General features: G+C 40.9%; 1 protein-coding gene across 3 annotated transcripts in view; it reads left to right on the top strand.

The window, feature by feature from the left end:
- THUMPD2 (THUMP domain 2 tRNA and snRNA guanosine methyltransferase) overlaps positions 1-16,900 on the top strand; it is a 33,981-nt gene extending 17,081 nt beyond the window's left edge. For all 3 annotated transcript variants that reach the window (XM_019647844.1, XM_019647842.1, XM_019647843.1), the window contains exons 7-10: positions 3,695-3,766; positions 4,262-4,376; positions 10,352-10,460; positions 16,070-16,900. In XM_019647844.1, coding sequence (XP_019503389.1) covers positions 3,695-3,766; positions 4,262-4,376; positions 10,352-10,460; positions 16,070-16,394 — 621 coding nt within the window. In that variant the 3' untranslated portion in view covers positions 16,395-16,900. The remainder of the gene's footprint in view (positions 1-3,694; positions 3,767-4,261; positions 4,377-10,351; positions 10,461-16,069) is intronic.
- The last annotated feature ends 2,242 nt before the right edge of the window (positions 16,901-19,142 follow it).

The following is a 19,142-nucleotide window of genomic DNA, read 5'->3' as shown; positions in this document are numbered from 1 at the left end:
AAGACGAATAGATCTCTGATGCCACTGGGCTTGCCAGTGTAAGGAGACTGTCACCCATGCTGGGACACTTGCGAAAACTTTTCTGTTCACTGGTCTCCCTGCAGGTGCATTGATCTCTGAAGACCAAGTCCGTCCCTGGTTCCAGTGATTGTCCCCTCTTGGCGACAGTGCTGTTCTCTAATCAGCCACTCAGCCCACGGCAAGGGGGCCCCATACCAGTTCCTTCTTCTGGGACCCAGCAGCCCAGGGCTTCTCTTAGTGCCAGCTGCCTCTCGGTCTGCATATGACTTGGTTCAGAGGAAGTAAGCAGCTTAGAGGTGAGAGAAGAAAGGGCTACTTTCAGATGACCATGTTCCCAGAATCCATGATTTTCTTTTTCACTTGAGAACTTTTTAGTCCAAATTTCTTTTAGTGTAAGGAGTGTTGGATGGTTATAGTGTTGTTTTTCCAAACTGCCAGTGATTTCACCACAGTTTATATTTAAGTATAAATTTGTATCACCACCTACAAATTGGCAATGCTACCTTTATCTTGATATACACATACGTGTTTCAGCAAAGTAGAAAGTAAATTACTGAAAATATCCAAAGCTAATGCTCAATAAAATGTTTTCCTTACTGTCAGTTTACCTGCAGGACCCAGAGTAAGAAATGTTTCTCTAAATGTGATCACCCACCAAGAAGGTCTGTTAAAGTGTGTAAGAAGCAGCAGAGCAGAGGGCTCTTACGGGGAGTGCAGTGATGACCCACGATGGAGGTGACCCAGCCTCCAACCTTGATCTTTAGAGCCTGTTACCCAGAGCAGTGCTCAGATAGCTCAACCTTGGGGAGGCCAGTGCCACTAAAAATGAAATTTAAACCTGGGGATGTTAGATATTTTTCATGCTTACTATAAGCCTTTCTCCTTCCTACATATTATTACAAGGAAAATCGCCTTCTATAAACCTTAGTTGTCATAAACACATAGAGATTCTTCTCTACTTCGGCTTGCGTACACAAATGTCATGGCTAGAAAGGGTCCTACAGTAAAATGAAGATATTTAAAGATGTTCACGGTCTGATTACCTCACTGAACATGGACCATGAGGAGAGAAGAACACAGTGTTGGGCACATTTTAAGATTTTCATATAATTGAGTTCTCATGCCACTATTTATTGTAAATAGAATTGTCATTTAAATCATTACTCCTTTTACTCCCCTCTTCATAGAGGATTCAGATAGTACTCTGCTTAGAATTCTGTGCAGGGGACCGTCAGCCTCAGCCTCGCGCGCTCGCTCTGCTCTCCTGGAGGACATTTTGTTTCTTTCCGTTGGGCGCCCTCTGGCTCTGACGGAAACCTGACCATCCACCATGCACTCTGCTTCCTCTGTACACGTGACAAGGGCCCACTGGGCCTGGAGGTGGGGTGGGCGTCCTGCTTGTGCCTCATTGTTCCTTTTGCTCAAAACCTCTCAGTGCCTATGAAGCACATGCCATCAGATTATCCCAGTCATGTACAGACCTCTTCCTGTCATTCCTGTAAGAGTACTAGCTATGTTTCCTATCGTAATTCTGTATGATCTCAATATCTGCTCTGTAATATGACCTCTAAGTGTCTTGGCTTCCTTACCTCTGATGATCTGCCTTAGTCGCATCCTAGACCTTATCCTACCCAGAAGGGTGTACCTCCCAACAATATCAGTGTCAAGACTCTTGCTCTTAACCCCCTTCTCTCTCCCGTTTACACCCTCTAGCACCCTGACACAATCCTGTCGCTCCTTGGGAGCTCCAACCATTTGACCCTGCCACCGTCCATGACTCACCACCTGTGCGCGTCCCTCCCTCACAGCTCGGATTTGATGTTCTATCATTACAGTTGTTTCCTTGCCCACATTTTTAACTCCCTTGCTTTTTGTTTGACTTAAGTATTGAAATCAGAAGAGAACTTCAACATGTTCTCCTCACAAAATCTACCAATGTCTTAGAATCTGTGCCTACATGCTTTGCTTTATCGTCATTACAATAAGTGACTGTCCTTGTTTCACTCCATTCCTTGGGTACTGGATTCCAGTCCCTCTTGCCAGGTTTGAAAAGGACGTTTCTCTCATCAGCATGTATACTTGCTGCAATATCTTGCAACTTAAAAAAAAAATAACCTCCTGAACCCACAGGCTCCTTTCGCTACCACCCCCTTTCTCTATGTTCTTTTGCAGAAAAACCCTTAAAACCAGTTGTTCATAGCTGCTATCTCTACTTTTCTTCCCATTACCCCTTGCTTCCACTTCCATCAGGCTTTCACCCCGATACCCCACTAAAGCTGCTCATCTTACTTAACCTATTAGCACTTTGAAACTCGTCACTCTCCTTGTTGGAACGTTTTTTTCCACTTTGTTTTAGCAGCACCACGCTAGGTTCTCCTCCTCCATCAGCATGTGCTGCTCTCAGTTTGCATTGCTGAATCGTCATCTACCAAACGTCTATACTTCAGTGATCGCCAAGGTCCAACCCAGAGACTTTCTTCTTTTTTCACTTCTCTCACTTCCTGGATGACTCGTCTAGTTCTGAGGTTTTAAATACCATTTGTACACTGACTAACACTGACTGCTCCCAAATTTATATCCGTACCCTGAGCCTCTCCTCTGAACTCCAGACTCATATGTTTAACAACTCACTTGGCATCTGTACTTGGTCCAAGAGAGATCTCAAAATTAGCATGTCCATAACTGTACACTTGTCCCCTTTGAAGCTTCTCCTGGCTCTTTCATCTCAGTAACAGGCAACTGTGCTTCTGGTTGCTCATCTTGCAAACTTGAGTCATTTCAGACTGTTGTTATTCTTTTAACATTCCATATCCAACCCTTCCTGTTGGAAACCTTTAAAATATACCCAGAATCCAACCACTTTGCACCACTTCCACCAGTCCCACTCTTAAATCAGGCCACCATCACCTCTGCCTGGATCCCCTAACTAGCCTCCCTGCCAATACTCTTACCCTTTTATCCTAGTCTCAACAGAGTTTCTCCTCTGCAAAACCCTCCGATAGCTTCCCGTCCTTCAGAATAGAACTAGAATCTTTACAGTACCTACCAGATCTGACACAATGTGGCCCCTAGAGTGGGAGTGATTTGTTTTTTTCTCCAAATTTCCTGTTCTCTTCCCAGGTGCTAGTAGAATTACACTTTCCTGGCCCCTTGAAATTGCTTTAGCCAGTTCAATGTTGGTAGACATGATGTGTGTCATTTCCAGGTGGCACCTTTAAGAGCCAGTGCATAATTTGTCATGCCGCAGTGATGGCAGTGCTTCCAGCTGGTGAGCACTCCATCACTTTGGCTTCCAGGGTAAGGAGCAAAAGCCCCAGGTGCCCTGCTGTGCGCATGTAGCACGAGATTCTGTGGTGGTACAACCCCCTAGGACTTGGAGACTGTTACTATGTGCAGCGTGACCCTGCCCATCCTGCTGGAACCGCCTGGCCACCTCTCTCAGGGAACCACCACATTCTGCCTCTCACTCACTGTGCTTTGGCCACACCGGCCTCCTTCCTAATCTTTCAACATGCCAAGCGTACACTCACCTTAGGACCTGACTACCTGAAATTCCTAATACAGTGTAAAAAGGCACCTTTACTCTTGAAATATTGATCCCTCAAGTTTTAGGTTTCTATGATCATACCTGTTATGATAGACAATAACACTGAATCAATATTTCTGCCTATAGGCTGGTATGTTTGTTTTAGATCCAATGTGTGGATTCGGAACCATACTTTTGGAAGCTGCTAAAGAATGGCCAGTAAGTTTTAAACTTTGGTAAACTAAGCAATGTATTTACTTTAATTGGTACATGTATATTCACTTACCGATTATTTACAAGTAGATTGTCTTTGGGGATTATTATTTTCAATTGTATGAGTCTGTATTTACTATTGCTAAAATGGATTATAAAGGGTTAATTAAATTGCTGTGTTAATTAAAATACTATGATAAATTTAGGAAAATATGAGTAATTCCAATCAATAATTAGGCATAACAGATTATGCTGATCCCCAAATTCTTTAGACATTTGCAATTGTAAAATATTAATAGATTTTTAAAATTTTAACAAAAGCTTTTAAATGTTTGCTATTGCATAGCATTTTAAAGAACTACTGTAAATTTGTTTTAACCTGAATTAGCAATCTCTTAATTTTATTTTCATCATTTGAAAAAATGCAAGTAAGTTTTCTTAACTACATAAAATATTTGATAGTTTTATTTATACTTAAAATATGAATTTCTTTCCTCATAGGATGTGTATTATGTGGGTGCTGATGTCAGTGCCTCACAGTTACTAGGTGCATATGACAATCTGACAGCTGCAGGCCTTAAGGATAAGATTGAGTTACTGAAAGTCTCTGTAATAGGTAAGATATTAAAAATGCAAACATTTGGGGAAAACATATGTAAAAAAATTAGAATCATAATAAAAAACATGACTCACTTTCCATATATAAATGTTGAATTGTTTATACCCTGTTATGTATCTGTGGGCCTAATACTCAGTTTACTTCCAACATATATAATTGTTACATTTTTACTTTTCAAAAGATTCATAATTGGGGACATTTACATAGTGTTCTAAGCATTTAAGTAAAAGCGTGCCTTTTCACGATGTGTTTGTTGTGTCTGAACCATTTCTCATATCATAACCAGGGGTCATTTAATATAGGGATAAAATAAAGAGAACAAGGCTGGCCGAGTGGCTCAGTTGGTTAAGAGCTTGCTCAAGAGTGCGAGCTCTGAGCAACAGGGTCGCCGGTTCAATCCTCGGCCCGAGCTGAGCTACTGCTGAGCTGCCAACAGGTGGCAGGATGGCTCAGCTAAAAATATAAAAAATAAAATAAAAAGAACAGAATAATAATAATTATTATGGAACAACTCTGGATTTCTTTCAGATAAACTGTATGCATCGTTTTGAATTATCTTCCCCTTGCTGCACAGTGGACAGTATTCCTACGATATGTAGGAGTGACATAACCAACCATCCCAGTTTGTTGAACCAGTACTTTCAACACTAAAACTGGGAAAATCTGGGACAAACCAAGACAGACGGTCACCCTGTGATAGAGGGAGCCACTAACCCCTGTCTACTGATGGAGAATAAGCAGTAACAAACTTGACCAGGAATCATGTCTGTGAGTCCAGTCAAAATAATATTTCTGTAAGACCCATGGTATTTACACTATTTTAGAGAAAGCCTTGCACCCCTTATTTCTTTCCCTTTCCCTTAGTATACCTTTCTACCTTAAAAATGAGCATATTTCATGCCAGCTAAAAAAATTATATTCTCACTGTATGAATAGGTAAGTAGGTAGGTCCCAGTATTAAACCTGTAATCTGGAGGAACAAAATATTGTCTTAAAGAAGTTTATTGTGGTGGAAAAGGAGCAGAGATGAATATCAATAAGAAAATATTAGGATAATTTTTGTGTAAAAGCATAATAAAGCAGCCCCGAAGCCATACTGTTGATTGAGATCACATAGTTGTTTGCTGCCCATGGCTATTTTTTCAGCCTTTCTGTCAAGGTTTTTGTTTGTTTGTTTGGTTGGTTGGTTTTCTTAAATTTTTTTTTTTAAAGATTTTTTTTTTAATTGGGGGGATGGGAACAGTGCTGGGGAATTGGGGGAAAGGGAACAGACAAGTTGCAGTCCTTTTGTTCTATCTAGTTGTGGAGGACATTGCTTCACTGGCCCAAGTGGGCACCATCATTGCGCTCTTCCCGGGCGAGGCAGATCAGTCGCTGGCTTCTGGACGGCCGTTCACTGCAGCTGCTGGCGACACATGGTAGCCCATGGCAACCCACTGCCACAGGGGCTGCAGCCTACGCCGTCGCCGGCGACTCACGGCAGCCCAGCTCCAAGTCGAGCTGTTGTTCAGCATCTTAGCTGTGGAGGGCAGTGTCACTGGCCCTCATATGTGGGATCCGAACCGGGGCCCTCTGGTGTCCCAAGCCAGTTCTTAACCATCGCGCCACTTGGCCGGCCCTCTGTCAAGGTTTTTAATGGGACTCTATGCATAAGACAGAAATTACTAGAGGAAACTGAGGCGTGATTAGACTGAAATCAAGCTTTCGTGAACTCTAGTTTCTCTTTAAATGCTATTTTTGGAGGACCTTCAAGAAAACTGCAATGGCTTCATCAGTGGTTCCGGAGCAGTTGTTTTTGAAACCCTTTCCAAAGTCCAGAGCACCTCAGGGGCTCGAGGAAGGAAGCACTTGCCCATCACACCTGTGCCGCACCACCAACTCCACTTGCGTCTGTTTTCATGTCAGGGGTATTTTCCATAAGATTCCACTTTAAAAACAAGCAAAAATGCTCAATCATTTAAAAAAAAAAAGTGGGTTGCTTTAAAAATAAAATAATCTCTATGGCACCAGGTAGCCAAATAAATCCTAATTTTTGAAAAAAACTCACTCTAACTGCAGTGTTAAAAATAGACTGCGATAGGGTAAGGATGGAAATGAAGAGACTAGTGACAAGGCCAGTGCAGTAATCCAGGTAAGAAATGACTGTGGCTTGGACCACAGTGGTATTCACGGAGCTGTTAAGAAGAGGTCAGGTATGTGTCTTTTAGAAGGGAAAGCTGGCAGTGTTTGTTGTTGGATCGAATGTGGGGTGTGAGAGAAAGAGTGACCCTCTACTCGTAAACGTTCTGGCTTGAGCAGCTAGAGGATGGAGTTGCCATTTACTGAGCTGGGAAAAACTGCAGGGAGCGCAAGTTAGAGTTTTGGACCAGTTAAGTTTCACATGGAAAAGATGTCAAATTGGGAGCTCAGTATACGAATCCAGAGTTTAGGGGAAAGGTTGGGCATCACCAGTAAAGAGAGCACTGAAAGCCATGAGACCACCTAGGGAATGAGTATAAATAGAGAAGAGAAAGAGCCCTGGGAATGAGATGCTTAGAGCTCTGGAAGGGGAGGCTCTAGTAAAGGATCAGCCAGTGATGTAAGAGAATAAAAGAGAAAACCCAAGGAAGAGAGAATGATCAGCTGTGTCAAATGCTGCCAATTGCTGACGTAAAATGAGGCCTTGGCGGTTGCAGACGTCAAGGCTGGTTTCCTTGGGGCAGCAAGAGCAAAGGCCAGCGTGCGTGGGTCCCAGAGAGGACGGGAGGAGATAGCTTAACCAGGCCGGTTTACATCACTCTCATGAGCAGTTTGGTAAGGAGAGCAAAGAAATGGGCCAGCAACCCAGAAAGTGGGAAGATTCAGGATCAAGCAGGGATTCTTTTGAGGATAGAAATTAGAATTTACTTTTTTTTTTTAAAGTACAAGTTTGCATACTAAAGAGAATGATCAAATAAAAAGGAGAGAGAATTGTTCCCCTGATACACTCACAGCCCCCAAGAAGGGATGGGACCACAGCACAGGAGGTGGGGGCACCCCTAGGAATGGGGAAGGCAGAGCACTGGACATTCGCCCTTATACTAGGTCATGCCAGACCAGCCATAGCCAGCTGTTAGCGCACCCTAAACCTTTGTTGAGACTCGATATTCTCATTTTATTATAATTTTTAAAACTCTTCACAAATTGGATAGCTTTTTAAATTGACCTCTCTTTAATTACTAGAGAAATAAAACATTTTTCACCTTATGTCATTTGTAGATTTTTCTTTTGTGATTTAATTGTTTTCAGGATAACTTTCTGAGAAAAGAATAAAACATCTATTTTAAATTGTTTCATTATCATAACCTTTTGCTATTAAATTTCACTGTAGAGGGGACTCTATATCTTGTGTACATAGGAGCCAATATCAGCTACTTAATAATTAGCCCTTCATTGTGTATCTCTACATTAGAGGTAAACATTATAGCTAGATACAAGTGTTTGTTTTCTTCACTTATTTGGTTTTACCTTCAAAAGCTTTCATCATAAATATAATTTAGAATGTTGAAACCCATGAGTCCCTTGTTGAACATGAAGAGTGTGAGAGTATCACACCTTTTACTGTAGTGAGAGCGAGCAGGCATGGACTTCAGAGTCAAACAGACCAAGTATAAATTCTTCACTGTATGGCCTTCAGCAAAATACTGGACCTCTCTGTATTTTCTCATCTATAATAGGAAGATGATACCTTCTTCCTAGGGCCGTAGTGAGGAATTATCACATAAGCACATAAGAGTACAGAGCCTGACACACAGCATGAATTAAAGACCTCTGTAAGCCTGATTTCTCTAGGAAGTTAGTAGTACTTTCATCATGATTTATGTCTCTGCATAATCACTGCCTTCATTCTCTTTGTGTGCTTTAATGACTTTATTGTTTCTACTTTTTGAGTTACATTTTATTTTATAACCCTCTAGTGGTATAAAAGGAGATGACTCTTTCACATGCAGAAATTGCATGTATTTATTCCTAAATTTTAATCATCATGAAAATTTAGAACCAAATAATACTATGTTACAGGCTATCTTAGGAAATTATTAGTCATTGGTTAGGCTTTTTCTTTTTTTTTTTTAATCTACAGATATATTTTTCTTAGTATAAAGTAGAGAGGTATAATATATACAGATTTGAGCAAAAAACGTGTGGTTAATTAAAATGACAAATTATAGTCAGATAAAAAAGGGGGGGATGTTTTCACTCCTTCCAATTAGACATTCTATAGCCTGTCATACATTTCTTCAGTGAAAGAGTTATAACAAAATTATTGGCAACAATTGTTTTTTGTTCTCCGGTGTCATTCATTTCTACCTTTGTAAGAGAAAGGCATGCTGTTTTTAGTACACCCATAATGGCTGGTTATATTTTCTTTCCTGTTAGTGTGAATTTTCCTCTGATACCCAGCCTGCCTCTGCCTGCCCGGCCCATGCTGTTCTGGCCAGGTGTCCTGTGGCCCATGCCTTATTCTGCAAGATTCATGAAGCTGCCACGCTGCCCATCTGGGGAACCAGAAGGAAATGTGGGAAATGATGAGTTAGGCATATGTAAAATGTGTATAGGAAAATAGGGGATAAGAAGTTTACCATAGAGAGTTGAGTGTTGTTGCTATAATGGCTTTACCACTTACTGTATAATATAAATACTTTTTTATTATTTGTTAACACTTCTGTAACAAACTCAGCAGCAATACCTTTTTAAAAGTGTATATTTAATGAAAAAGTTAAGTACAGTAAGTCTTTAATGTCGTCGATAGTTCTTGGAACTGCAGTGACACAGTGTGTAATGAAACTAGTTTTACCACAGGCTAACTAATGTAAATAAGAGTTAAGTCCCTCTGGCATCTCATCAACATTAAAACAATATTGAATGAAATGAATTTATTTGAGGATCTGCTGTACTGAGTTTCCATTTCTCAAGAAAGCTGGTGATGAACACATCTTGAGTAAAATGTTGACATTTACCATCCACAACAAGGGCCATGGTGATGTCACTGACCAAACGAAACAAATCTCTATAGAAGCATCTAGTATTCACTTCAAAACATAGTAGTTATTTTAAGGAAACTGAGCCCAAAGCCAACAATTTATGACATGCATGAAGAAAATTCATTTAAATATCACTCTGTGAAGCATGAACTTTTTATTTAAATCAAATGACTACTCTTCTAAATTAATTTTGCTCATTTTCAATTCCAAGTTTTCTTACGTACATAAGAATGAATGGGAAGTAAAATAAGTAGAAAGGAAAAGTATACTCAGAAAATAGGGACGTTAAGATTGGGTGTATGATCACCTTATGAGATAACCCGTAATTCCCACCTTATGACAACCTAATTTCTGAGAAGAAAATGTAAGGATGAGAAAAATGTAAGTTTTGTAATCAAACACTGTTTAATTTTATTTAGTGATAATATTTGTTGTGTTGATTATTGATTGTTTAGGCTCTTCTCTAGTATCAGGACTTAAGTAGATGTTCTTAATGTTTTGGGTCCCTTTTAAAAATTCAGTGAAAGCTATGGTTCATCTCCCTTAGAAACAAATCTACACATGCAAAATTTTATATATAACTGAAAAGGGAAATGAAAGTTACAGAATATAATTTTGTAAAAGGTTTTTCTAGACAACTTAATGTATTTCTCCTTAGCTCTGGCAATTTTCTTTTCATGTAATATGTTTAGAGAGTTGAATTTTCTGGTTAACTTAAAATTCTGCATAACTTATGTCATATTTTATCATACCTGAAAAACCAATTTTCAGAGAACAGAGTATAATAACTGTTCCATTTATCTTCAGTGGTTCTGAAAGCCTTTCAGGAACTTGTAGCTTCTTAGAAGCGATATTAGCAACCCTGAATTTTATTTAATATGTAAAAATAACCCTGTATACTTCAGTTTCCTCCTATTTAGGTTGTAAATATTTGAACTTATTGAGTAGGACTCTCTGATTTCTGTATTTCAGAATTGCCTTTGCCTTCAGAAAGTGTCGATGTTATTATTTCTGACATTCCATTTGGGAAAAAGTTTAAGTTAGGAAAGGACATCAGAAGCATTTTACAAGAAATGGAAAGGTAAGGTGTTGAATTTATTTCCATAATTTTGAGCTATTGGGCATTTAACCAAAATACATCTATAGCTCTTCAGTTAAGATTTGATTGTATTTTGTAATTTCCCAGAGCTTTTGTGTCTTTAATTTTCTAAGGTTTTAAATTAGAAATTTATAATTGAAATAGTTATTCCATATCATCTTACACTATGTTTCATCCAGAAAAAAATATTAATTTTTTATTATTGCCTGAAATTTGAATATCTGAAATAGTCTCTGAGCCAGGTAATTCACATACTTCCAGTCCTCACAAAAACCGTGCCTCCTATGTGTCCCACACTTTACAGATGGGAAACTGGTACCCAGAAAGATTAACTTTCTCAAGATCACAAAGCTACTAAGCAACAAAACAGAATTCACATAACGAACATTCAGTAACATGGACTGGACAGCACCTTCCTTGTTGAATGTGAAATGAAAATGCTGAAGTGTTATTCATGTTATGGTTTATTATACTCCCTAAGGTCGACCTCAGGGAGTATACTTCAGTGAAAGTACTTCTTTGAGAGGTTCAGACAGTGAGGCCTGAATGTATATTTTTCTGGTCATTTAAGTTGATAAAGCAGAGAGCCTAGAATGCATAGAGGAATGAAAGGACATGAATAAGAAATCAATTCCTATTAAATTCCCTCAGCTAAGCATTTGATAGAACAAGACAACACAAATGTTCAAGAGCCTGTATATAAATGATGTCACCAGTTAAAACAATGAGCCATGTGTTTTGAATGGAGAAAATTCAGAGTCAAAGTCAAGGCTGACCTTCTCTAAGGAGAATTAAAGCTTGACGTGAAGTCTGAGCTCCACTAAGAGCCATCTCACCTCCTTCTTGCCATCTGAGTGCCCCTCACTTCTTTTGGGATGATCCTATTTCTAAGCAGCTTCCCCTGTTACAAAGTCACCTAGCTCTTGATAAGTTGCCTGAGCTTTCCTTCTGGGCAGCACCCATCCTTCAGACATCCCCTGGTATCCCTTCTGTCTGACAGCACATTCCCTGTGAGCAGATATTGCAACCCTGACTTCATATGAAAATCATTTCAGGAGCTTTGGAAAAACACTGATGCCCATTCTCCCCCTGTCCCTGGATCAAGGCTTGATTTAATTGGTCCGGAGTAGAACCTGGGCGTCAGTATTCCTTAACTGCTCTCAAGGTGATTGCGTTGTGCAGCTGGGGTTAATAAGCACAACCTTTGCACCTAAGTAAGTAAGTCACCAGCTATAGTATTAAGCCAACTCACTGATATGAGTGAGCCGTGACTTACATTTAACCTGAAACTTTCCAGAAATAATGGCTTAACCTAATTGACAATTTAAAGCTGCCTATTTTAGACATTATAAGCTAGTGGAGGGCATTATTTTGAGTAGACGGTCTTTTCAGCTCTAGTAAAATTGCACCAGCCTGACTTTCTCAGGGCTGGTTTTGGTTCTTATTCTAAGTCATAGAAAATAAGACAGTAACAGATATGTCTGGCCTCACACTGTGGCAGTAAATTTAAATATTTACTAAAGAGTCATGAAGACAGTCAAGATTTGCCACATAATTCAAATGCCTCAGTAGGATCAGTTGAAAGTGTATACCTATATTTAGACATAAGGAACTTCTGTGATCAGACATGCTTGCTACCTGCCCACAGCCTTTATAGTTTGACTTTTGACTTTCTGGTTTGAGGCGATATAGCATGATACAGTGGCGAAGAGTACATACAGGCTTTGATGCCGGTTACCTGCGTTCTAATTTAGGTTCTATTACTAGTAGTTCTTCAGTCATGAGGCACGTCGCTTAGCCACTTTGTGCCTCATCAGTAAATAACAGTGCCTACCTCATAGCACTGTCCTGAGGATTCAGTGGATTTAAATTGCTTAGAGCAGTAGTAGGCACCTAGAAAGTGCTCGGTAACTGTTAGCTCTTCACTTGGTTTTTTGGTGTAAACCACTTCAAATCATTTGGGGAAGTAGTTGGGGACATATACAGATATATCAAGTTACATAACTTTTCTCCCGGAGGTTTACCAATAGTTTAAGACTCCAGTGTACACACACACACACACACACACACACACACACACACACACAAAACGGAAGGGAGGAGGAATTGTGTTACTAAAAATAAGAAAAAATACAAGAAGTCAGTAAACCTGTTTATAACAGGGAAGAAATAGTTGGTCCTGTATGTAATACAGAACTAAACTCTTCGGGAAAGAACATGCAATCAGAATTAAAGATCGTCAGACAAATGATTGCTCTGGTAGCATGAGCTCTGCACTCTGATCTCAATTATTTCCTCCTTTAATTCATTTCAGTAGTAACCATTTTAGGAATATAGAGCGTTGTAAGGAATTGAGAGAAGTATAATATTGGAGCTTTCCTCTCAAATATAACCATGGAAAACATATGAGCAAAATTAGAAATTCAACTCACTCACCTTGAAGGAAGAAGTCCCTGTGTGCCCAAGAGGCTTGAGGTGGATTTATGAAAGAAGCAAGGTTTCAGTGAAAGTTGGAAATTCAGAAAGAATAAAAAAGGAGACCATACCATGTTTTATACATATAGATGTTCAAGAAGTATTTCTTGAGTAAATACACGTACTTCAAAAAATATTTTCAAGGGACAACGAATACACCCGACTGCTGGGAACAGAGATTGGTGGTAGAAAGTTAAGACCTAATGAATTCCAAAGTAAAGTAATCTGGGACTATTTGCATCATCAGCCCTTAGTCATAAAGGTTCACATGCAAAAGAGAAATCTTGTTATGCTGTTTAATACAGAGTTTCCCCAACTTATTCACTACAGAATCGTTTTTGTTTTTGTTTTTACAAGAAATAATACCTCCTGCTGCACTAGTGTTCAAACTTATTAGTGTTCAAACTTACTATGACTAAGTTACTCAAAACCTTAGTGCCTGGGTTTTTTCATCTGCAAAATAATAATGCTAAGAGGACACACTTGAAAGGATAATTCTGAGGATTACATGATACATAAGACAAAGTAAAAACAGTGCCTGGTACATAGTAAGTGCTTGACAAATATTAGCTATCAGCATCATCATTGTCACTATTATTCTGCTGCTACTATTTTTACTGTAATATTGTCTTAGGATAATTTCCTAGAAGGGAGAAGACCTATTTGCTGGTCAAAGGTTATGCACATTTCATATGTTCAGTACATTATTGCTAAACTGCTGTCCCAAAAACATTGTACCAATTTCCATCTCAGAAGTACTCATTTTCTCAAAATCTTGCCATCCTGAGCATGGCAGTGTTTTTATTTTTGTTAATATGGCAGATAAAAAGTTGTATGTCGTTTATTATTTTAATTATATTTTATTCTGTGTTTAGAGATATTTGTATGTTTTCTTATTTCTGTCCCATCATATATAGCCACATCTGTCCTCATCCCACTCACTCCCCCCTCAGAAGAGATTTCTCTCTTGTAGCCAGGATTTATCCTCTGGTTCCTGCCGCTTCAGGGATTATATTCTGCCCTCTTCCCATTCTTATCTGCAGACTATTCATCTCCTCTTTCTTTCGGGATTCACTCATCCCTTCCCCAGGCGCTTTTGGAGCTGGAGGCCTTGCATGTGCCACTCACTGTCCTAAGCCCTGGGGATGTAGCTGTGAATGGGATAATGTCCCTCCCTGTGGGGCTTGCGTTCCAGGATGGGAAGACAGATCCTTAATAAACAGGATAATCTCAGGTCGTGATTGATAACATGAAGGAAATAAGACAGGATATTTTGCCAAAGAGTGACTGAGAGAGAAGCAGTGGCTACCTTAGTCAGGGAGGCCTCTCCAAGGAGGTAGTGTTTGAATTCTGGGGCCTGAATGATGAGGAAGCACACAGGAGTGAATTACATGCAGAGTGCACAGCGAGGCCAGATGTTCTAAAACCAGAAGCAGCTGGCCGACTTTGAACAACTGAAGGAAGGTGAGTGTCAGACCGTAGTGTGCACAGGGAGCCGGCAGGCGGTGAAGGGGGAAAGGCAGGCGAGGGTCAGATCACGGGGAGTGGAGCGTTTATTTGAAGTAGAGTGGAAAAGAGTGTTAGCAGGGATTTACATTTGTTTTCTGTGTGGAACCTGGGAAGGGAGAGTGGGAGGGGCGACGAGAATGGAGAACCACCTGTCAGGAGATGGTTGCAATAGTGTGGACAGGATCTGAGGACGGAAAATGAAGTAGATACGTCATTTGGAGATAGACTGGTGTAGGTTTGCCAGTGGTCCTCATGAGGAAAAGCTCTGTAAGCTCCTGACATCTTTGCTGGGCATGGGGGCCGTCCTTTTAACTCGTGGTTCTCTAGCTGTCACCCTGTTTCCTCACCTGTACAACCGAACTTCTTGAAAGAACCGTCTACACTGGACCTCTCTGCTTGCTCACCTTGCAGCCCCCCCCCCCCGATTCCTGCAGACCAGTGTTGGCTCCTGCCCTTCCCTGAGATCGCTGCCCTCACGTTCATTACTGACCCCTTAGCATCCCCCTCCCTCCAGTCCTGTAGTGTTGACACTGTTGACACCATTTCCTTCTTGTAACCGTGCTCCGCTGGCTTCCATGACATCACTACTGTCTGGGTTTTCTCCTAGGAGTGTGTGTCATGGCCTCTTCCTTTATCCTGCCTTCAGTGGTCAGCCTCTGTTCCTCGGCCCTTTTTCTCTTTTCACTGTGCACTGCCACTCCGGACGATCTTATCCACCATTACGGCTTTAGTCTCCTGTTTACTATTGAGAACTCCAAAATCTCAACCCCAAGCCCTGGCTTTTCTCATTACCCCCAGGTTGTGTTCCTCGCACACGGCATCCAAACAGAGCCCTTCCTCTGTCCTCCTGCCCCGCCCTCTGATTCATCCGTATGCCCAACTCCGATGCTTTCTCGGCCTCCAACACTCTCCCTTGCTCCAGCCCCCACTTATCACGCGGCCTAGCTCCTGCGTGTCCTTTAACTACAGTGCAGGTTGGGGACCCACCTGATGTGCTCCCTCAGCACATCATACCTGCCTTCATGGCATCTGTCACACTGGAACTCCTCACTTGCCGCCCTCCCACTGCTCGGTAATCTCCTTGGCCGCTCAGAGGCCTGTGTCGCACTCGTTACCTTTCCACATAAGTGCGATACACTTTGGTCCAGTGACTGAGAACGTGCTGTCCTCAACAAGCTGACGGTTCGAGGCCTCCCTTCTTCTTCTGCTCTTCACTGTTGCCACTCCTCTGTCCCTGTTCTCACTCCTTACTGCTGGCTTTCTTCTGCCACCAGCCGGCCGTCTTCAGCACATGCTGATTCTTTAGGCTCTTTCATCTGTCTTTTCCCTCGTACAATCATTTATTAGAATGTGATTACAAATTACTCGGAGGCTTGCCTTTTAAGTAGAGTAAAAATAGATAATTAAAGCAGATTTGTACTAGCGATTCCATAATTACTATAATGAATATGCATTGTGGAAGATACTACCTAATTATCAAAACCCTTGTATTTAAATAGATAACATTAAACTTCCAATTAAAAACATCAAATATTTTAAATAAAGTGGGATTGTTTGTTGTCTAAAAAGAGGGAAAAATACTCATACCAATTATCATTTTTTGTCAGAGTGCTCCATGTTGGCGGGACCGTCGTGTTGTTGCTTAGCGAAGCCCACCACAGGCACCTTAAAGATTGTGAAGGGAGCAGCATCCCTGTCAATCCCAAAGGCAGCCACACGGATGAACTTGGAATTGAAAAGTGCTTGTCTCCCGAAGAAAACCCTGGCATATCAAAGACAGTGTCATCTTCGTTGGAATCCAGTAACCAAGAATGCTTAGACAAAATGCCACCATTTGGCTCCTTGGTGCCGATGGAATGCTACAAAGTGAGCCTGGGGAAAACAGATGCATTCATATACAAATATAAGAAGTCGCACGCTTCCGGACTATAGCAGGCTAGATACCGTAAGCCAGGTTCAAGTCCTACGATGGCAGCTCCACAGCAACAGATGTGGTTGTCTTTCGGATCTAGGCAGTCCCATAGAATTCCAAGCAGACAAATTCCCCTGACGACAGGAGGCGTGGCTGCTGGATGCAGGTTTTTAGTAAATAAGAGTTTGCTTTAGACTCTAAAGGGATTGATGTTTCTGACAACAATTAATAACTATTTAAAGTATGCTTAACCTTTGCACTCTGTCAGAATATGAAAAGTTCTGCTCTACCTGCAGTGTTTCTGAGCAGAAGCTTCAAAATCAAAACAAAAATGAATTTTCAGAGGTTTACAAAGTATATCACAATCATCACAAGGTTGGTAATATTTTTTTAAGCTTGATAATATTTTAACTATCAGATTTTTTTAATGAAGAAACTTTTATGTTACTTCTTTTGATATTAAACTTGATTTTTTTGAACCTGAAATTTTCTTCTCCATTGGAATAATAAATTTATTTACAGTACATTTTATATGTTATATGTCTTATATTATGTAAAACATCAATGGAATAAAAATGATATGAATTTAGCCAATATCCTCCAACATGGTAGAAAATAAACTTTGCTTTCTTCTCAAAGCATTAGTAAATTGTCACTACATTCTTATTTAAGTTAAGTGTATTCCTCGTGTTCATTGCTTGAGAAGAAGATACACGAAATTGATGAAAATATTTTTTTTTTCAGTAGCCTAAGCAGTGCTTATTAGCTTCTTGGTTGCTTTAGTAGCATTCGAACAACCTTCCCATATTTGGGGAATTTCGCACCTTGTGAATCCCACCTCTGTAAAGTAGAAGCAGAAAACGTGTTTTCCAGCTGTGGTGAAGAATGTAACCTAGGCTCAATATCACAGTCCACTGGTCAGAGCGAGGCTAGTGGGGTACAGGTGATAAGTGAACTTTTAACCCGAGAGCACCTTACAGTAAGCTCAGTGGGACCTGAGCCTATCACATATTCATATGACAAATAATTATTGCATACCTACTATCTGCCAATGCACTGTTCTAGGCCCTTGGATCACATCAGTAAAGCAAACAAAGATCCTTGTCCTCAGTCTAGTGGGAGAAACAGATAAGAAACAATAGAGGTAATAAGTGATGTATTTGATAGGTTGGAAGGTGATAACTGATGGGGTGGGGGAGGAAAGCAGAGTAAAGTGATTGGGGAGTACAGGACGATGGGGGCAGACGTGTTTTATGTTTTTAAATAGGTCAGGTCTCACTGAGAATATGAGTTTTGAGCAAATATTTAAAGAACATGGAAGAGTGTTCCAGGTAGATGGAACAGCCACATGCAAACGCCCTGAGGCAAGAGAGTGTCTGAGGTGTTTGAGGAACACCAAGAGTCAGACATGGCTGGAGTAGAGTGAGCGAGCAGGAGAATGCGGATAAAGACGAAGTGAGAGGCAGGTGGTGATGGCAGGTTAGAGTATAGGAGGACTTGAAGACTGTTATGAGGACTTTGCCTTGCACTCGGAGCCACTGGAGAGTTTTGAACAGGTAGCAATCAAACATGCATTTTACGGGATCCCTGTGACCGCTGTAATGTGAATTGATTGTAGGGGGACAAGGCTGGAAGTAGAAAGACCAGTTGGGAGGTTTTTGCCATAATCCTGGCAAGAGAAATGGTAGATTGCCCCAGGGTGGTAGCAACAGAGGTGGTAAGAGGCACCGAGACTCTGGATATATTTTCAGAGCAGAGCCAGCAGGATCTGCGGATGTGTGTGCTGTGTGTGTGGTGTAACAGATGGAGAGGAGACAGGGATGACTGCAAGATTTTGGCTGAGCACTTGGAACAATGGCGTTCCCAGCAAATGAGAGGGGAAAGGCTGCAGGAGGGGCAGGCTGGGTGGGAGATGTCAGAAGTTCAGTTTTAGACTTGCTAATTATGAGATGTGCACTATACCAAGAGAAGTTGAGTAAACAATTGAATATATGAGTCTGCTGTTAAAAAAAAAAAAAAGCCTGCCCTGGAGACATAAATTCAGGAATTTTCAGCATGTAGGTGCCATGAGAGTGGGTGGGGTCACCAAAGAACTGAGTGCAGGAGCGGAAGGGAGCGGAGCTGGGCTGAGCCCTTTGTTTCTTAACTGGAAGAGGTCTGGAGACGAGGAGGAGCCTGCAAGGGAACGTGGGAGGCAGGAGGAAAACAACGGTTGCCCGGAAGGCAAGTGAACGAAGGGCATAGAGGAGAGAGGGATCAACTTTTAAATGCTGCTAACCAGCCCAGTAAAATAAGGACTGAACTGATACTGAGTTTAGTAATGAGGAGGCCATCAGTGAGTGTGACGATGGGAGTTTTGGTGGAGTGGAAACAGCCAAACAGGACTGGATTGAGTTGAAGAAAAAATAGGCAAAGAGCTGGAAGCAGTGCATATAGACAACTCTTTCAACTAGTTTTCCTAAAAAGAATGGAGGTAGTAGGTTGGAAGGGGATGTGGAATCAAAAGAATGATTTGTCTTTTTTTTAAGATGGGACAAGTAGCAGCATTTTTTTTTTTTACGTTGAAGAAAATGTTCTAGGAAAGATGAAAAACTGATGAAGTAGGGAAAAGAGGATAAATGCTGGAACAGCATCCTCGAATAGGGGGATGAGTGCAGTCCGCATGTGGAGAAATTAGCTTTCGAGAAGAGCATGAATAATTTCTCCATGGTTACGAGTGACAAGGCAGCATACAGGCATTTCTGCAATAACATGATAAATGTGCTCCT

Source organism: Hipposideros armiger, unplaced genomic scaffold (genome assembly GCF_001890085.2).
Source record: "Hipposideros armiger isolate ML-2016 unplaced genomic scaffold, ASM189008v1 scaffold_116, whole genome shotgun sequence".
Lineage (NCBI taxonomy): Eukaryota > Metazoa > Chordata > Mammalia > Chiroptera > Hipposideridae > Hipposideros > Hipposideros armiger.
Note: the sequence above shows the minus strand (reverse complement) of the source record. Positions and strands in the feature narration are given on the sequence as shown.